This window comes from Rhinoraja longicauda, chromosome 18 (genome assembly GCF_053455715.1).
Source record: "Rhinoraja longicauda isolate Sanriku21f chromosome 18, sRhiLon1.1, whole genome shotgun sequence".
Taxonomy (NCBI): Eukaryota; Metazoa; Chordata; class Chondrichthyes; order Rajiformes; family Arhynchobatidae; genus Rhinoraja; species Rhinoraja longicauda.
The window spans coordinates 5,409,999-5,431,159 of NC_135970.1; the positions used below are offsets into that span (position 1 = coordinate 5,409,999).

General features: G+C 45.2%; 1 protein-coding gene across 1 annotated transcript in view; it reads right to left on the reverse strand.

Annotated features, from left to right (window-relative positions):
- Positions 1-21,161, reverse strand: part of LOC144602453 (mucin-6-like) — a 170,386-nt gene that overhangs the window by 105,538 nt on the left and 43,687 nt on the right. The window contains exons 11-14 of the mRNA XM_078415600.1: positions 9,568-9,690; positions 8,690-8,810; positions 5,474-5,612; positions 3,870-3,974 (exon numbers count right to left, since the gene is read on the reverse strand). Of these exons, the coding sequence (XP_078271726.1) occupies positions 3,870-3,974; positions 5,474-5,612; positions 8,690-8,810; positions 9,568-9,690 (488 nt within the window). The remainder of the gene's footprint in view (positions 1-3,869; positions 3,975-5,473; positions 5,613-8,689; positions 8,811-9,567; positions 9,691-21,161) is intronic.

The following is a 21,161-nucleotide window of genomic DNA, read 5'->3' on the forward strand; positions in this document are numbered from 1 at the left end:
AGGAAAGATGTGTAGGCTTTGAAGAAGATGCAGGCCTTTCCTACGTAGAGGCCCATGGCCTCATATAAAATTATATCTCACAGCAGACAACTCCTGTAAACAGACTTTACATACAACATAGAGCATAAAGCCTATAATACAAGAACTGGCTCCTGCCCGCAATGTCTGTACCGAACACGATGTCAAGCTAAACTCATCTCATCTGCCCGCACATAATCCATACCCCTCCACATTCTGCATAAACACATTCCTACTCAAAGGCCTCTTAAATGCTACAATGGTATCTTCCTCCATCACCTCCCCTTGCAGTGTGTTCCACGTCCCTATTACTCTCCATGCAAAATCTTGCCCCACACATCTGCTTTAAACTTTACCCTTCTATTTTACAGCTTATGCTCTCGACTCTTTGGCATTTCCATCCTGGGGAAACGGTTCTGACTGAACCACATATGTGCCTCCAGAACTTTATGTACCCCCCTCAACCTCCAGCCTTCCAGCGAAAACAATCCAAGCCTGTTCAATCTCTCCATGTAGCTAATGCCCTCTAATCTAGGCATCATTCTGGTAAATCTGCATCTTCTCCAAAGCCTACACATCCTTCCTGTAATGAGGTGAACAGAACCGCATGCATTACTCCAAATGCAGCCGAACCAAAGTTAAATAGAGCTGCATCAGGTGGCGCTGACGATAGCTGCCTCAATGGTCTGTCTCGTCTTTTTCCTTCTTTGTTTTAGTTTGTTGTAAAATGTATGTTTTCGTGTACTTTTAGTTTTGTATTATGTGGGGGAAACTTTTTAAATTTCTTCCCTCAACGGAGATGCGACTTTTACCGTGTCGTATCTCCGATGGGCACTGCGGCCTAACATCGTGGAGCTAGCGGCCTCTTGCTGGGGACCAACTTTGGGAGCTCCAACCACGGCAGCCTGCAGGACTTAACATCGTGGAGCTGGCGGTTCTTTGTCGGGGATCGACCTCGGAGCGGACAAAATTGTGGAACTCGCGGTCCCTTGGTTAGGGATCGACTTTGGGAGCTCCAACCGCAGGAGCTTTGACTGCCCCCATCGCGGGAGCTTCGATCGCTGGCTGCGGGAGCTTTGATCGCCCCGACTGCTTATGGTTCACACGGTTCAAACTTAAAGCACACGGTATTGGGGGTTCAGTGTTGAGGTGGATAGAGAATTGGTTGGCGGACAGGAAGCAAAGAGTAGGAATAAACGGGTCCTTTTCTGAATGGCAGGCAGTGACTAGTGGGGGTACCGCAAGGCTCAGTGCTGGGACCCCAGTTATTTACAATATATATTAATGATTTGGACGAGGGAATTTAATGCAATATCTCTAAGTTTGCGGATGACACGAAGCTGGGTGGCAGTGTTAGCTGCGAGGAGGATGCTAGGAGGTTGCAGAGTGACTTGGATAGATTAGGAGAGTGGGCAAATGCATGGCAGATGCAATATAATGTGGATAAATGTGAGGTTATCCACTTTGGTGGCAAGAACAGGAAAGCAGAGTATTACCTGAATGGTGGCCAATTAGGAAAAGGGGAGATGCAACGTGTCCTGGGTGTCATGGTGCACCAGTCATTGAAAGCAAGCGTGCAGGTGCAGCAGGCAGTGAAGAAAGCGAATGGTATGTTAGCATTAATAGCAAGAAGATTTGAGTATAGGAGCAGGGAGGTTCTGCTGCAGTTGTACAGGGCCTTGGTGAGACCGCACCTGGAGTATTGTGTACAGTTTTGGTCTCCTAATCTGAGGAAAGACATTCTAGCCTTAGAGGGAGTACAGAGAAGGTTCACCAGATTGATCCCTGGAATGGCAGGACTTTCATATGAAGAAAGACTGGATAGACTAGGCTTATACTCGCTGGAATTTAGAAGACTGAGGGGGGATCTTATTGAAACATATAAAATTCTTAAGGGGTTGGAGAGGCTAGATGCGGGAAGATTGTTCCCGATGTTGGGGAAGTCCAGAACCAGGGGTCACAGCTTAAGGATAAGGGGGAAGTCTTTTAGGACCGAGATGAGAAAACATTTCTTCACACAGAGAGTGGTGAGTCTGTGGAATTCTCTGCCACAGAAGGTAGTTGAGGCCAGTTCATTGGCTATATTTAAGAGGGAGTTAGATGTGGCCCTTGTGGCTAAAGGGATCAGGGGATCAGGTTACTGAGCTGGATGATCAGCCATGATCATATTGAATGGCGGTGCAGGCTCGAAGGGCCGAATGGCCTACTCCTGCACCTATTTTCTATTTTTCTATGTTTCTATGTTCGACTCCCCCGACCGCGGGAGAAAAAGGAGGAAAGCAAATAAGACTTTATTGCCTTCGATCACAGTGGGGAATGTGGATGAGCCGATGTGGTGGATGTTTATATCACATTTTATGTAGTTATATGTCTTGTTGCTTTTTTGGTATGACTGTAAGGCAAATCAAATTCCTCGTGTGTTGTAAAAGATACTTGGCTAATAAATTACGATTATGATTATCATTATGATAATAGCTTTCTATCGCTTATACTCAATGCCCCCACCAATCAAGGCAAGCATACCATACACCTTCTTTACCACTCTATCTACTCGTTTTGCACCTTTGTGGACCTATCAGCCATGATCACATCGAATGGCGGTGCTGGCTCGAAGGGCCGAATGGCCTACTCCAGCACCTATTGTCTATTGTCTAATTCTTGGCACTCTGAGAAAAGTGCATTGGTGAGGCATCCTTTCACTATCTCTGACAATCTTTATCCAACTTACTGACCTAACTTTGAAGCCCAGCGCATGAGTCTCACCATACTCACAGCTCAGTTTAACAGAGGTAACAGCACCCTTGGCCAGAAAATAAACTGGGGGTAGACACACAATGCTGGAGTAACTTAGCAGGTCATGCAGCATCTCAGGAGAGAAGGAAAGGGTGACGTTTTGGGTCGAGACCCTTCTTCAGACTGATGTCAGGGGAGGGGGCGGGACAAAGATAGGATGTAGACAGAGACAGGAAGACTAGTGGGAGAACTGGTAAAGGGGAGGGGAAAGAGAGGGAAAGCAGGGACTATCTGAAGTTAGAGAAGTCAATGTTCATACCGTTGGGGTGCAAACTACCCAAGCGTAATACGAGGTGCTGTTCCTCTAACTTGCGCTGGGCCTCACTCTGACAATGGAGGAGGCCCAGGACAGAAAGGTCAGATTGGGAATGGGAGTTGAAGTGCTGAGCCACCGGGAGATCAGGTTGGTTTAGCTGCGCTTGGTCTCGCCGATGTAGAGAAGTTGACACCTGAAACAGCGGATACAGTAGATGAGGTTGAAGGAGACTGTTTGGGTCCTTGGATGGAGTCGTAGGGGGAGGTAAAGTGACAGGGGTTGCATCTCCTGCAGTTGCAAGGGAAAGTACCTGGGGAGGGGGTGGTTTGGGTAGGAAGGGACGAGTGGCCCAGGGAGTTTTGGAGAGAACGGTCTCTGTGGAAAGCAGAATGGGGTGGAGATGGGAAGACGTGGCCAGTAGTGCGATCCCATTGGAAGTGGTGGAAATGTTGGAGGATAATATGTTGTATGCGACAGCTGATGGGGTGGAAGGTGAGGACAAGGGGGACTCTGTCCCTAATCCTACAAATAAACTGGGGGCTTTTGTTTACCCTGAAAGAACTGCTTTCGGATGGGAACAGGCAGTGAAAAAAGAACTCATCATATCCTGTTAAAAGGACCTTGATTAGTCGACACAAGGCTCTAAGTATGAGTTGTATCGGATGACTAGTACAGACACCAAGTATGTCATCAAGTACATGAGCTGTTGCTTCTCCTCTCTGGAACATTCTACGATGCCTTACACATTTCGTCATTTCAGATGTTTTAGTTTTTATGAATTACACAACACAAAGATGCTCACCTTACTACTCGTGAAAATTATGGCACTTAAGGAAGTTTCAGTCGGCTTAACTCCAGATTTTTCAAATAGTGCCTCGATGTGTCCATTGCCAGGTATGACTGGGCTCTGTAACGTTCAGAAAACAACTATAAATTCCTAATATTATAGCAGAGGAAATTCAGCATGATGTTGCCTAGGCTGGAGTTTCTCAATTATAAGGAGAGTCTGGACAGGCTGGGAACGGAGCCGAGGAGGCTGAGAGGGTGGGGAAAGAAGCTGAAGAGTGAGGGTGGAGGGGGTGGATGTTGAGAATTATTTTTTTTTAGCAGAAATGTCTAAGATTACGGTGTTCAGGTAAAGGTTAGAACACTTGGAGGAGATTTGAGGAAGAATACTTTCTGTCAAGAGGCTGGTGGGAATATGGAACTGATGGGGTGGTGACAAAGAGGCTCTTGCAACATTTCAGTACTCAGCTGAGCATTTGAAACACCTTGAAGGCTAAATGCTAGAAAATGGGCTTAGTATAGGGACTTGATGGCCAGTATGGACATGGTGGGCCGAAGGGCCTGCCTCTATGCCACATGACTTGGTAGGAGAACTGATCCCGAAGGCGGCTATTCAGCAATTTACACTTTCTTAATAATTCGGTGAGATCACGGCTATTCTGAACCTGGCCTCCGCACTTTCCTGCCCGTTCTCCAGAACACCTTGACTCCCCTACAGATCAAACATCTGTCTCTTTTGGTTTTTCATTGTACCCACAATTTCCCTTCCACACCTCGGAAAGACAGAGAATTCCAGACCTACACAACTGGCTGAGCGGATGGATGCAGTTTAAGATCCCTCACAATGTGAAGCATTATGAGGTTATAATTTTTAGTTTTTTTTAGCTTTGGAGATACAGCGTGGAAACAGGCCCTTCGGCCCACCGAATCAGTGCTGACCAACGATCCCCACACACTTACACCATCCTACACACACTTGGGGCAAATTTACAATTATACCAAAAGCCAATTAATCTAGAAACCTATACATCTGTGGAGTGTGGGAGGAAACGGGAGATCATGGAGAAAGCCCACACAGGTGGGAGATCGTACAATCTCCGTACAGGCAAGCGCCCATAGTCAGGATCGAACCCAGGTCTCTGCAGGGACCTGTAAGGCAGTAATTCTACTGCTGCGCCACCATGCCGCTCACAAGGTAAGGCTTCCTTCCGTTTCTGTTTATAGTCTTTATCGACTTTATGGTGCAGTGGTAGAGTTGCGGCATTACAGAGCCAGAGACCCGGGTTCGACCCTGATTGTGGATGCTGTCTGTGCGGATTTTGTACATTCTCCCCGTGACCTGCATGGGTTTTCTCTGGGAGCCCCGGTTTCCTCCCACACTACAAAGACTTACAGGTTTGTAGTTTAATTGGCTTGGTAAAACTGTAAATTGTCCCTTGTGTGTGTAGGATGGTGCTAGTGTGCGGGGATCGCTGGTCGGCACGGACTCAGTGGGGTGAAGGGTATGTTTCCGCACTGTATCTCTAAACTAAATTACTTCACTTTATCTACTTAAAATAGCCCAATCATGCACCAGTACTAAAACCTGTTCAGTATGAATCAATTGACATCCTATCTTACTTTGACAAGCACAAAATTGCAGATTGAGTGGAATCGATACTGTCTTGAATCGAACGTAGTCACAAACGAACCGCCTTCAATGGAGCACCGTCCTGGACAGGGTAGCGTCGTACAGGTCCACTGCCCCAGAGAACATACACTGCACAGAAACAAACAGTCAGCACTATCTTCCTTCAGGGATAATCCCACATTCATCCGAGTTGGCATGAATGGCCCAGAACGGGTGGTCAGCTGTGCAGCGTGGCCCTTGCCATTGACTTCAAAGAAATACCTTGCAGCAAATCTCGCGATCTCTGTGGTGCTCTTTGTCTGATCTGTTTTCAAGTAACATTCACGAGGCCTCCAGCAACCTAGAAGCTGCTGTATTAACCAACCTGTTCAAGCAATAAGCCATCCTTGTCGCAATGAACCAGGAAACAAGTGGCACATATTTTATTTAGTGATGTAAGTGACTGCAGATGCTGAAATCTGGAGCAAAATAAACAAATGCTGGAGAAACTCAATGGGTCAGGCATCATTTGTAGGAGGCAGGCGTTTCCTTGGGTCTGGATCTGAATTAACTTTTTAACTATTCTAAAAATACCTAATAATATTAACAGAGAAACATAGAGGCAGAAAATAGGTGCATAAGGAGGCCATTTGGCCCTTCGAGCCAGCACCGCCATTCATTGTGATCATGGCTGATCATTCACAATCAGTAACCTGTGCCTGCCTTCTCCCCATATCCCTTGATTCCATGATCCCCGAGAGCTCTATCTATCATAGAATGAAGTAGAAATCAACCTCTCAAAAGAGAGTGCAGAGTCCTGTACCATTTCTTTACAATGGTACAGGAACAAAAACATTGAAGAATGGAGGAATTGAAATGTTAAAGCATTTAACATCTCTACCCTTACTCAGAGGAGAAGAATCAAGGTCATAGGTTTAGTGTGAGATTTAATGGGAACCTGAGGGACAACTTTTTCCCCACAGAGAGTAGCGGGTATATACAGTGGGTATGAGCTCAGAAGGGATCTCAGAGAACTCTAGCTGAGTTAAGGAGTTTAGATACTTTCTGGAGCAGATGGGATTGATCTCATTACAGACACTCCCTGACTTACATAAGGGTTATGTCCAGTGGACCCATGTGTAAGCCAGATGTTAAGTAAGTCGGAAATGGAAGTGCTATTGTGCATGCATAAATTTACTATTTGACGCGGAGACCATGTGGGAGCTCCGACTAGTGGACCATGTGGGAGCTCTGACGAGTGGACCATGGGGGAGCTCTGACGAGTGGACCATGGGGGAGCTCCGACTAGTGGACCATGTGGGAGCTCTGACGAGTGGACCATGGGGGAGCTCTGACGAGTGGACCATGGGGGAGCTCCAACGTGGAGACCATGTGGGGAGTTCCGACACGGAGAACACATGGGAGCTCCGACGTAGATGTGGAAGCTCCGATGCGGAGACTACATGGGAGCTCCGACACGGAGACGACATGGGAGCATCCATGAGAACAGCTAATTGTCTTGCGGAAATGGCCGCATACGCAGTGCACTGCTACTGAGACCCGCAACTCGGAAATAAAGCAATGGGCTTCAAGAATTGCTTCTGTAAGTGTAAGCTTATGTAAGTTGTTTATTCTATAGGTCGGGTGCCTGTACACCTAACAAACGCGTAAAGTCTTCAAAAGTTCTGAAAGAGTGAATGTGGAGAAATTGTGACCTGCATATGAAGGGTGGATTACCAAGAGACAGAGGCCAAATGTGTGGAGAAAACTGGAAGCAACATTGGATAACTTGTTTTTGCACTGCACTGCTGAAACAATGACGAATGCAGAGTCAATCATGACGGTCAAAAGAGAAAGAATGATCGAGCGTTTTGGGCCATTGTCAGGGAAGAGTGATGGATTAGGCATCAGATGGGTTCGAGATCTGGGCAGGAACAGGGGCTTAACAGTTTATTTCCGTGCTGTATCATTCTGTGATCTGTATGGAAAAGTACACACACAGAAAGGCTGCAGATTTTGGAGCCTGGTGCAGCCTCGTTCCTCTCTCTCCAGCTGGCCCCGCTCTGTCTGGTGCTTCTCACACTGTGTCACACTCTCCCTTCCTCGCTCCACAATGTGCAGGTTTCTTTCTCTGATCTGTGGTCATGAAATATGCCTCTTCATAACTCTCAGGGCTAAGCAATAGTGAAACCCTTTTTAATTTGCTTGTGCAACTGTGGAAGATAACTAACAGTCAAAAGTGAAAATTTTGTCTCCGGAATAGTGGCATTAACAATGTTTAGTTTAGAGATACAGCGTGGAAACAGGCCCTTTAACCCATCGAGTCTGTACTATCCAGCAATCCCCGCACATTAACACTGCCCTATACTCACTAGGGACAATTTCACATTTACACCAAGCCAATTAACCTACAAACCTGTACGTTAATGGAGTGTGGGAGGAAACTGAAGATCTCAGAGAAAGCCCCCACTGTCACGGAGAGAACATACAAGCTCCATACAGACAAGCACCCGTAGTCAGGATCGAGCCCGGGTCTCTGGAGCTGTAAGGCAGTAGATCTACCGCCGCGCTGCCGTCCCACCTTTAATATCTTGGCAGCATTGGTTGTTGTTCTAAAACACAAACTACTTTCAAGAGAGAGTTAGATTTAGCTCATAGGGCCAAAGGAATCAAAGGATATTGGGAAAAAGCAGGGTACTGATTTTAGATGAACAGCCATGATCATATGAATGGCAGTGCTGGCTCGAAGGGCCGAATGGCCTACTTCTACACTTATTTTTCTATGTTTCTATGTTCTAGGAACTCTGCGGATCAGGTAGCGTCAGTGCAGGGAAATGAAGAGGCAATGTTTTGGGTTGGGGTCCTTCTTCAGACCATCAGTCCACAACGCTGTCTGTCCTTTTACCCTCACAGATGCTACCTGGCCTGCTAAGTTCCTCCAGCGGTTTGTTTTTTTACTCAAGATTTCAGCATCTGCTGTGTCTCGTGTCCTCACTGATTGTTGCTCTGCTGACCTAGATTTTGCAAGTGCCGATTTCTCAGAGCAGCATCTTTAATGAACATTTAATGAAGTGCTCAATAATTTAGTGCATTGTTCGACGACTCATTCCAAAAGTGGCATCTGTACAAATGTCACCTCTGACCATTCAGGGAAATTAAGCACACCAAACGTCATGTTGCATATCTCAAGGTTTGTGTGAAAAAGTAGTTGCTGGGAGTGGTTTTACCAATTTCTGCAGAGCGATGAGATCTTTTCTCCAGGACCGTAGATGACCCCATTCCAGGTGCAAGGACACTTATCCAGGGGAACGCACAGATTCTTCTCGGAAACATCATCAAAAACAGTACCTGTGGGAGGTGGAGCAGCCATAATTTATTCTGGAGAACGGCTACCGATTTCAGGAGACTCCCATCCCGCCATGGACTCAGCCCCTCTGCACAATAGAAACGATGGTGAAAGAGACACAAACAAGTTCTCCGGGCCCATTGGGTCCATGCCGACCATAAAGCACTGAAGGAGGATCTCGACTTCGAAAAGTCACCTATTCCTTCTCTCCAGCGATGCTGCCAGTCCCGCTGAGCTACTCCAGCATTTAGCATCTGTCTTCAGTATTAGCCACTTACACTCACCCCATTTTATTCTCCCCAATCCCTGCAGATTTTACTACTCACCGACAAACTAGCAGTGGTTTACAAAGGCCAATTAATCTACCAAATAAACATCTTTAAGGATGTGGAAGGGAACCCCAAATGATGAGAGGAAACTCACGCATTCATTGAAAGAACATGGAAAATCTTGACATATGTTAGGATTCAAACCAGTTGTCTGGAGCTACCAGGCAGCAACTCTACCAGCTATCCCAACTCTGCCGATCCATCACCTATTCCTCAGTGAACAGAATCCATCATCCCCACAAGTTTTCTCCATGTCATGTAGATTGATAGGGACTCATCAGAAAAAGTCATCTTCAGTGCATTATTTGTAAAACTCCACCCCTTGTGCTGAATAAACATTGACCCTCCATCATGGGAAATTGAAGGACTGAACCTCAATTTATCTTCGGCCTGACTGAGACAGTGGGACTTATCGAGCACACGGGTTTACCTTCAGGGCAAAAGCAGCCGTAGGTGCCATGACTATCGCAGGTGGAGCGTAAGTTGGAACACGTAGCGAAGCACGGCGACCCGCTCTCCAAGTAGACCTGGTTGGTCGGGCACTGACGTGGGGCTAAAAGAAGCAGAAATGAATGGTGAATGCATTCTGCAGGTAGTAATTCTGCCCCTGAATTAAGAATGCACCAGAATCATAGCAAAAGTAGGCCACACACTCCTCGAACCAGCTCTGCCACTCAATACGATCACATCCTCATCTGTGCCAGTTACCCATCGGCCTTACTTCCTTGATATTTCAAATATTTATTTATCTCCACCTTAAATATATCCAATGAACTGGCCTCCAGCACCCACAGAGATTTCCAGAGATTCAACAATCTCTTGGAGAAGAAATTGTAATGCTCCTCAGTTGCAAATGACTGCCTTATGTTTTGTAACTGTGCCCTTGTTTGTGACTTTACCATGAGTGAAAACATCTCAACGCATACCCGGCAAGTCTCCTTAAGGTCTTATAGGTGTGAATAAGGTCAGCCCTCATTCCTCTAAACCCCTAGGAATAAAAATCCAAACCATTTTATATTTTATCCCAGGAATTAGCCTGGTAAATCTACTTTATTCCACCCCCCAAACTGCAATATCCTTTTCAGGGAATGTGCTCACTGTATTCCAGGTGCAGCCTCACCAACACCTTGCACAATTGGAACAAAACCTCCCGATACTTAAACTCCAACCCATTTGAAGCAAAGCTCAAAATGTTGTTTGCTTTCGTACTTATTTGTTAGACCTGCCTGCTAATATTTTGCGATTCATGCACTAGAACATCTAGATCTCGCTGAACCTCAGTCATTAGCAGTCTCTCTCAAATTAAATAATAACCCGCATTTTGATTTCTCTCACTGAAGTGTGTCTCACACTTCCCCACATTAAACTCCATTTTCACCCAATTACTCAGTCCATCTTTATCTTTTTGCACAACGTCCTCGTCGCAACCTGCCCTTCCATTTATTTTTGTATCGTCTGTTTTGTTCCCTCCTCCAGATCATTAATGTAAATAGTAAACAAATGATAGCCAAGAACTAGTCCTTGGGTACTCTACTAGTTACATCCCTCCAGCCTGAAAAGGGTCCGTTTATTTCAAAATTGTGTTTTTTAATGAGACAACCAGTTTTTAACCCATTTCAACACTTTGTTGAAATATCATGAGCTCTTAGTTTGTGCAACAACAGAGTGCTGAAAAGGTTTACTAGAATGATGCTGGAATTAAGGGTATTGGCGATAAGTGTTGAAAGGAACTGCAGATGCTGGTTTAAACCGAAGAGAGACACAAAACGTCACCTATTCCTGTTTCTCCAGCGAAACGTCACCTATTCCTTTTCTCCAGTCTGCAGATTGGTCTTGAGCCGAGACATCACCTCTTTATTTTCTCCAGGAGTTCGAAGAAGGGTCTCGACCCGAAACGTCACCATTCCTTTTCTCCAGAGATGCTGTCTGTCCCGTTGAGTTACTCCAGCTTTTTGTGTCTATCTTCGGTTTAAACCAGCATCTGCAGCTCCTTCCTGCACATTGCCTCTGTGTTAGATTAGACTGGAGGAGATTGAAGAAAGAGGAAGTAGGGAGATACAGGAGTGGATTGAAATTAAAGATGAGAATATCGTTTGGGAGCCGGTTTCTCGACCCGAAACGTCACCATTCCTTTTCTCCAGAGATGCTGCCTGTCCTGCTGATTTACTCCAGTACTTTGTGTCTATCTTCACATTAGTGATAAGGTTGGGCAAACTTGGATTGGCATCTCTGGAGCATTGGAGGCTGAGGGCAGCCCTGATAAAGTATATAAAATTAGGAGAGGTATTGATAGGGTAGACAATCAGAATCTTTTTCCCCAGGGTGAAAATATCAAAGACTTGAGGACACAGCTCTAAGGTGAGAGGAGCAAAGTTTAAAGGAGATGTGCAGGGTATGGTCTTTACTTTAGTTTAGTTTAGAGATACAGTGCAGAAACAGGCCCTTCGGCCCACCGGGTCTGCGCCGACCAGCGATCCCCGCTATCATGGATCAACACTATCCTACACTCACTAGGAACAATTTACATTTATACCAAATCGATTAACCTACAAACCTGTACACCTTTGGAGTGTGGGAGGAAACCGAAGATCTCAGAGAAAACCCATGCAGGTCACGAGGAGAACGTACAACCTTGGTACTGACAGCACCCGTAGTCGGGATGGAACCCGGATCCCCGGCGCTGCATTTGCTGTAAGGCAGCATCTCTACCGCTGCGCCACCATGCGGTCCTATGCAGAGTTGTAGGTGCTTGGAACACCTGGGATGATGATGGAAGCCGATAGTGGAAATTCTGTGGAATTCCTAGCCACAGAAGGCTGTGGAGGCCGTCAATGGATATTCTTAAGGCAGAGATAGATAGATTCTTGATTAGTACGGGTCGCAGAGGTTGTGGGGAGAAGGCAGGAGAATGGGGTTAGGAGGGAGAGATAGATCAGCCATGATTGAATGGCGGAGTGGACTTGATGCGCCAAATGGCCTAATTCTGCTCCGATCACTTACGATATTATGATCTTATGATATGATAGCGGCAATTAAGATGCTTTTGGAGAGGCACATGGATATGCATGGAATGGAGTACTGGGGATCGCATGCAGGCATAGGAGATTAGTGTGACTTGGCATCATGTTCAGTACAGAGATTATGGGCCGAAGGGTCTGTTCCTCTGCTGCACTGTTCTACATTCTATGCTGGGCTGCAAGGAATCAGCGGAACAAAGGACTCGGTGACTTTTCTCACAGGAGGATTCGATATAAGAGTAAAGGTGTCTTATTGCTCTCAAAGTGATTCTTCCTAAAATGAACCAAATATTGTATGACATGAGAACATTTCCTCTGATAAAGAAGATGCTTTAGCGACCATAGAGAGTGGTCCTAGTCGTCGAACCCTCAGATTGGCCAGCAAGGTCACGTGTGGGTGCGACCGTAGGGATTGGTCCAGGGAGCGACACCGCTGATTGGACAGCGTTGTCATGTGCGCTTTTGGCACCCGAAAAGAGTCAGTTGGGAGACGTCTTCGAAGAGAAGAGTTAGTTTTAATGGTTGTCTGTAATCTTGTTAAGAAAACTTTGTAATCGAATATTGCTGCCGCAATAAACTTCTTCAACAAAGAACAAGTTTCCAGACTCGCCATAATGCAATCTAACAATTTGAAAGACTTTGACAGCAATTATTTTGAAAATGGCAGCATTGGAAGAATGCTTATGGGATGAATCATTGGTTCATCTATAACTGTTGGTGGTTGTTGAATTAATCTCCTGGTTCTTGCTTCAAACAATGATCTTGAGCACAGGAAAAGCACCTTGAACAAGCAGCGTGTGTTGTATGAGAAGCCACTGCCCTCTGAAAGTCAACGCATGAGATTGGAGGTGATTGCATGAGATTGCAGACCATCACACAAACTGACCTCCCTTCCATTGACTCCATTTATACCTCACGCTGCCTCGACAAGGCCAGCAGCAGAATCAAGGACGATTCGCACCCTGGCCACTCCCACTTCTCCCCACTCCCATCAGGCAAAAGGTAGTGTGAAAACGCACACATTCAGATTCAGTGACAGTTTCTTCCCAGCTGTTATCAGGCAAATGAATCATCCTACTTCAACTAAGGAGCAGTCCCGGACTACTATCTACCCCCATTGGTGACTCAGACTATCTTTGATTGGCTTTACTGGCTTTACCTTGCTCTAAACTTTATTCCCTTAAATCAAAGGAGGGACACTGTAAATGGCATGATTGTAATCATGTATTGTCTTTCCGCTGACGCAACAAAAGCTTTTCACTGTACCTTGGTACACGTGACAATAAACTAAACTGAAACTGAGGTGGTAGAACTGGTCCTGCACCTCCTCGTTGTGGGTGTGAGGGGTGGGAAGGATATTGGGACAACTGGCGGGTGGCAAAGCCGGATAGGCAGATGGGGCAGGGTATGGAAGGAGGCAGTCATGATTGCTTACAGGGAAGTGATTTAGTGTCCTGATTCGATGATTCTGTTGGTTGAAGTCAAGATGTGGCATTGCAAGGAGGTGAACTGAGGTATAGCTCCAGGAGGTGTCATGGGTCCTCCTTCAAAAGGCTCTTATTTCAAGCGTGACCTCAACAGATCATATCATCATATCATATATATACAGCCGGAAACAGGCCTTTTCGTCCCACCAAGTCCGTGCCGCCCAGTGATCCCCACACATCAAGAATAAAGCAGCAAGTTCATGGTACCACAGTGGACTGGAAGCCTATGTCCCCAACATCTGGGTATTGCCCTCTTCTCACTCTCACTGTCAGGCAGAAGGTACAGAAGTCCCACACCACGGGTCAGGAACAGCTACAACCATCCGGTTCTTGAATTGGCCTGCACAACCCTAATCGGACCCCAGCAGGGTACAGATACTTCTTGCACTACCCTAAATTTGTTTTCCAATTGTGCTTTGCATTTTTTTTGTGCACTTTTTATTTTCATTGTCTGGTAAAATTTAAGAGTAATCTCCATATAACTTAAGCATAATTTATATTTGTGTGTTGAGTCATAGTCATAGAATGTTACAGTATGGAAACAAGCCCTTCAACCCAACTTGCCCACACCGGCCAACAAGGTCCCAGCTACACTAGTCCCACTTGCCTGCGCTTGGTCCATATCCCTCCAATCCTGTCCTGTCCATGTACCTGTCTGTCTTTTAAACATTGGGTTAGTCCCTGCCTCAACTACCTCCTCTGGCAGCTTGTTCCATACACCCACCACCCTTTGTTGTTTGAGTCTGTGTGCCTGTGAAACTGCTGTAAGCGAGATTTGCATTGTATGTATGTGTACATTGTTGCATATGGCAATAACCTCAACTTGACCACTTTGTGTGTTGCTCTTCCAAGTTAAAGGATGAGCCTGTGTCTGGCCCTTATACAAATGCTACCAAATGAGCCATGAAGTATATTTTACTGACCATGTGATTTAATGTAAATTGCTCATTGTACTTTGAACTGATGTACTTATGTGGTGTTGGTAGGAAGTCTTCTTCCGCAGTATGCTTGGCAAAACTCCTCACTGTGTGCCTGTTAGAGCAAAGGTTCTTTGATTCTCCCTCAGACCGCGATAACGTTGACCTACACTTTCAAAGATGTGGTGATGAAATACCAAAGATGATTTCCTATGTTATGAGAGATTTAATGTAAATCACAACATTCCTATCCGCCATAAAGATTTGCAACAGATGAAGTCCCTTCCCATTTATTTACAGGGGACAGTTTAAAAAAAAAATTAATCATTTCACTGCCATTGCACAAATCCAACTATTCACTTCCTGTCCTTGAAAATGCAATCCCCCAAATATTTTGAAATTTATTTTCAACAGTGAAGACAAAAATTGTTGTCAAAGGGTCTTGACCCACAACCTCACCCATTCCTTCTCTCCATGGATGCTGCCTGCCTTGCTGAGCTACTCCAGCATTTTGTGTCTATCTTCCCTCTAGTCTTTGACATGTCTTGTTCCTGGCTCACGTTTTTAACTCTTCACTCATTCTTGTCAAATGATTGAGCAGGTTAAATAACTGTTGGAGATATGGGCAGCGAAAGGGCAGATGATTTAATTTGAACAAGCGTGAAGTACGACACCTTGGCGGGTCAAATGGAAGAGGGAAGTACACAGTAAATGGCAGGGTCCTCGGGACCATTAATGTATAGGGATTTGGGTGCAAGTCCATAGCTCTCCAAAAGTGGCCACACCAGTAGATAGAGTGGTAACGAAGGTGCATGGCATGCACATTGACATTGACATTGCATATAAAAATCAAGAAGTCATGTTGCAGCCATATAAAATAAGGGCACATTTGGAGTATTTTCTGCAGTTCTGCTTGCCCAATTACAGGAAGGAAAGATTTGGAGCCATTGGACAGAGTGCAGAACGCTACCTAGATGTTGCCAAGTACTCTCTATCCTAAGATGTTGCCAGAATTAGCATTCTACATGTAAGGGGAGATTAGTGGCAGATCCGGAAGTGGCGGCGCTGCCCTGCTTTGTCTTTCTTCTTTCTTTGTCTATTTGTTAGTGTTAGATGTATGAAATAGTCTATCTTTAGCTGTGTATATGTGGGTGGTGGTGGGGGGGGTGGGGGAAACCTTTAAAAATCTCTTCCTCAACGGAGATGTGACCCTTTCCGAGTCGTATCTCCGTTTGCGCTGGAAAAAAAAACGCGGGGCCTTCCATCGCCCGCGGGGCCTTCCATCGCCCAGTGCGGCTCGGCCGCTGGACTTAACAGTGCCCGGTGCGGCTCGGCCGCGGGGCCTTCCATCGCCCAGAGCGGCCGCGGGGCCTTCCATCGTCCGGCGCGGCTCGGCCGCGGGACGGTTCAGCGCCAGGTGCGGCTCGGCCGCGGGGCCTTCCATCGCCCGGTGCGGTTTGGCCGCGGGACCTAACATCGCCCGGCGCGGCTCAGCCGCGGAACTTTACATCGCTGGTGCGGCTCGGTCGCGGGGCCTTCCATCGCTGGTGCGGCTCGGCCGCGGGACATTCCATCGCCCGGCGCGGCTCGGCCGCGGGACTTAGCTGCACACGGTATGGCTGTGGGGCCTTCCATCGCCCGGCTCGGCCGTGGGATGTTTCAGCGCCCGGTGTGGCTCGGCCGCGGGGGAAGGGCGTTGGGAAGAGAGCGGATGTTTTGTTGCCTCCATCACAGTGAGGGGGTGTTTGGAGTCACTGTGATGGATGTTTGTGTTGGGGTTATGTGTCTTGTGTTTCTTTTTTTGTGTGACTGCTGGTAACGTAATTTCGTTCGGTACCTTGGTACCGAATGACAAATAAAGGCTCTGTATTCTGTATTCTGTATTAGAGAAAGTTAGGTTATTTTTTCTGAAACATCAGAGGCTGAGTGGTGACCTGATAAAAGAATATAAAGTTATAACAGGCATACAGTGCCCTCCATAATGTTTGGGACAAAGACCCATCATTTATGTATTTGCCTCTGCACTCCACAATTTGAGATATGTAATAGAAAAAATCACATGTGGTTAAAGTGCCTTTTTTCAGATTTTATTAAAGGGTATTTTTATACATTTTGATTTCACCATGTAGAAATTACAGCTGTGTTTATACAAAGTCCCCCCATTTCAGGGCACCGTAATGTTTGGGACACATGGCTTCACAGGTGTTTGTAATTGCTCAGGTGTGTTTAAATGCCTCCTTAATGCAGGTATATTAAGAGAGCTCTCAGAACCTAGTCTTTCCTCCAGTCTTTCCATCACCTATGGAAATTTTTATTGCTGTTTATCAAATTGAGGACCAAAGTTGTGCCAATGAAAGTCAAAGAAGCCAATATGAGACTGAGAAACAAGAATAAAACTGTTAGAGACATCAGCCAAACAGGCTTACCAAAATCAATTGTTTGGGACATCATTAAGAAGAAAGAGAGCAACACAGCTGATGACTGAAGAATTCTCTGTATAATAAAGAAAAATCCCCAAATACCTGTCCGACAGATCAGAAACACGCTTCAGGAGTCAGGTGTGGATTTGTCAATGACCACTGTCCGCAGAAGACTTCATGAACAGAAATACAGAGGCTACATTGCAAGATGAAAACCACTGGTTAGCCGCAAAAATAGAATGGCCAGGTTACAGTTTGCCAAGAAGTACTTAAAAGAGCAACCACAGTTGAGGAAAAAGGTCTTGTGGACAGATGAGATGAAGATTAACTGAAATCAGAGTGATGGCAAGAGCAAAGTATGGAGGTGAGAAGGAACTGCCCAAGATCCAAAGCATACCACCTCATTTGTGAAACACGGTGGTGGAGGTGTTATGGCCTGGGCATGAATGGCTGCTGAAGGTACTGGCTCACATCTTCATTGATGATACACTGCTGATGGTAGTAGCATAATGAATTCTGAAGTGTACAGACACACCCTATCTGCTCAAGTTCAAACAAATGCCTCGAAACTCATTGGCCAGCTGTTCATTCTACAGCACGACAATGATCCCAAACATACTGCTGAAGCAACAAAGGAGTTTTTCAAAGCTAAAAAATGGTCAATTCTTGAGTGGCCAAGTCAATCACCTGATTTGAACCCAACTGAGCATGCTTTTTGTGTGCTGAAGAGAAAACTGAAGGGGACGAGCCCCCAAAACAAGCATGCTAAAGATGGCTGCAATACAGGCCTGGCAGAGCATCACTAGAGAAGACACCCAGCAACTGGTGATGTCCATGAATCGCAGACTTCAAGCAGTCATTGCATGCAAAGGATATGCAACAAAATACTGAACATGACTACTTTCATTTACATGACATTGCTGTGTCCCAAACATTACGGTGCCGTGAAATGGGGGGACTATGTATAAACACAGCTGTAATTTCTACATGGTGAAACCAAAATGTATAAAAATGGCCTTTATTAAAATCTGACAATGTGCACTTTAACCACATGTGATTTTTTTCCTATTACAAATCTCAAATTGTGGAGTACAGACGCAAATAAATGAATGACGGGTCTTTGTCCCAAACCTTATGGAGGGCACTGCAGATAGGGCAGACAGTCAGTCTCTTTTTCCTGGGGTAAAAATGCAAATGCAAGAGGACGTAGGTTAAAGGTGAGAGGGGGAAAGTTTAAAGGAGATTTACACTGTTTATTTTACACAGAGAAAGGTAGGTGCCTGAAACTTACTGCCTGGGGAAATGGTTAAAGCTGCTATGATAGAGGCATGCAAATGGCATGTTGACAGACTCATGATCATGCAAGAAATAGACAGATATGGATCATGTGTCAGCAAATGGGATGTGCAGGCAGATGAGATTATTTTATCTCAGCATCATGCTCAGCACGGACATTGAGGGCTGAAGAGCTTGTTCCTGTGCTGTCCTGTTCCATGTTTAATTTAGTTTAGAGATACCGCAAGGAAACAGGCCCTTCGGCCCACATCAACCAGCCATCCCTGCACACTGACAATATCCTCCACACACTTGGGACAATTTTACATGTAGATCAAACCAATTAACCTACAAACCTGTACGTCTTTGGAGTGTGGAAAGAAACCGAAGATCTCGGCAAAAACCCACGCAGATCACGGGGAGAACGTACAAACTCCGTACAACCAAGCACCCGTAGTCAGGATCAAACCTAGGTCTCTGGTGCTGTAAGGCAGTAGCTCTACCGCTACTCCCACGGTGTTCTATTTGTCATGTAAAGTAACAGCGGCACCAACCCAGCAACAGTGCTAATAATGGCAATACTCAACAGCTGCAGTGATGACAACATCATTCATAATATTGACAGCCACAACTGTATTACAGCAGCAACAGAAAGGTATAATAATGATACAGCATTGGGGCTCTCCCATTTTCAAAGCATCCTCAAGAACTTAATAAAGAAACTGAGCTAAAGGAAAATAATGGAGTCAATGGGAGCAGCTAAAGAGTAGGTCTTCAATTGAGTTTTGACAGAGAAGGCAGAAGTATGGTTGAAGACACTGTCGGAGAGAGAACCTTTAGCACTGGAAGACAATAGTAGAATCAGAGGTGCCATAGACAATGAGAAGGGCAGAGATAAAAAAAATATTGCTCTGGAGGGGCTACATAGCGATATGCTGGGAGATAATATAGGAATTTGAGGAGCCCAGGAACCCCCCACATTTATGTTTTTTTGTGCAAGCAACATTTAGCCAGAGAGACTTCCAACATTTATGTTTTGGCAGGAAATCTATCGGGTTCAGGATTGTCCCGTCACTTGTCCTGTAGCTCATAAAAATAAGATTTACAACAAACTTTCTGCTGGCAGTAGTTTCCAGGGTCAGAGTGACATTACATTTGCTTCCAAACAATTGATCTTTTCCATATGGACTTGTAGCTAATTCATCAACGATAGAAATTGTTCAAAGTTAGTGGAGCTTGCACTGGTGACCCCATAGTGCTCTTTCTATCAGATTACTTTTATATAACGGGGGAATGCTTTTTTACTAGTTTGCTTAACGATGTTTAGTGTTGTTATATTAGTTTAGAAATTTCTTAAAAAGAATAAGAAAATATACAACAGCTACTGAAAACAATAGACCACATTGCAACAGACATTGATATCAAAGCTAGGTAGACACAAAATGCTGGAGTAACTCAGCAGGTCAGGCAGCATCTCATCCTCAGATGTTGCCTGACCGTTTCTCCAGCATTTTGAATCTACCTTCGATTTGAACCAGTCTCTGCAGTTATTTTCCGACACATCTTGATATCAAAGCTGCTGTGTTTCATGGGCTGCAGATTTAATGTCATTGGTGTTATTTTTGCATTTACAATAATATCACAAAAGTTATAAAATGAAAACGCTGGAGATGTTCAGTGTGTAAGGCGTAATCTGTGGAGAGTAGAATTAACATTTGGCAAGGATTTTTCAGCAGTAATGGAAAAGGTTATGAGGAAAAAACACGTGTCAAGTTGCAATGAATAATGAGGGTTGGACCTGGCACAAGCGTAGTTCTACCACAGCGACAGAATACTACAGATCACCTCTTGAATTACCATGGACTTATTTTCTAATGTGGTTTTGCACTATTTTCATATTTTTGCAGTTTTTTTCTCTTCACTGTCTTTTTGTATAATTTATGATTTTGTGTGAGTCTATGTGCCAGTGAAGCTGCTGTAAGCAAGATTTTCATTGTACCAGCATCTCACCATACTTGTGCATATGACAGTAAACTTGACCTGACTTAAAAAATGGGGGTGTGAGGGGGACCTCATTAAAATTTACCGAAGAGTGAATGGCCTGGATGGTGAAAGAGGGGAGGATGTTTCTACTAGTGGGAGAGTCTGGGACCAGAGGCCACAGCCTCAGAATAAAAGGACGTACCTTTAGAAAGGAGTAGGAGTTGAGAAGGAATTTCTTTAGTCAGAGGGTGGTGAATTGTGGAATTAATTGCCACAGACGGCTGTGGAGGCCGTCAATGGATATTTTTATGGCGCAGATTGACAGATTCGTGATTAGTCAGGGGTTTGGGGAGAAAGCAGGAGAATGGGGTTGCGAGGGAAAGATAGATTAGCCATGAATGGCGAAGTAGATTTGATGGGCCGATGGACTAATTCTGTTCCTAGAACTTATGAACATGAATTTCTGAACATAGTTTAATGTGAGGGGGAAAGTTTTAATAGGAACATAGAAACATAGAAAATAGGTGCAGGTGTAGGCCATTCAATTTGAGCCAGCACCGCCATTCAATATGATCATGGCTGATCATCCAAAATCAGTACCTCGTTCCTGCTTTCCCCCCGTATACCTTGGGTCCATTAGCCCTAAGAGCTATATCTAACTCTCTCTTGAAAACATCCAGTGAATTGGCCTCCGCTGCCTTCTGTGGCAGAGAATTCTACAGATTCACAACTCTCTGGGTGAAAACGTTTTTCCTCAACTCAGTCCTAAATGGCCTACCCCTTATTCTTAAACTGTGACTCCTGGTTCTGGACTCCCCCAACACCAGGAACATTTTTCCTTTACCTAGCCTGTCCAATCCCTTAAGAATTTTATATGTTTCTACAAGATCCCCTCTCATCCTAAATTCCAGTGAATATAAGCCCA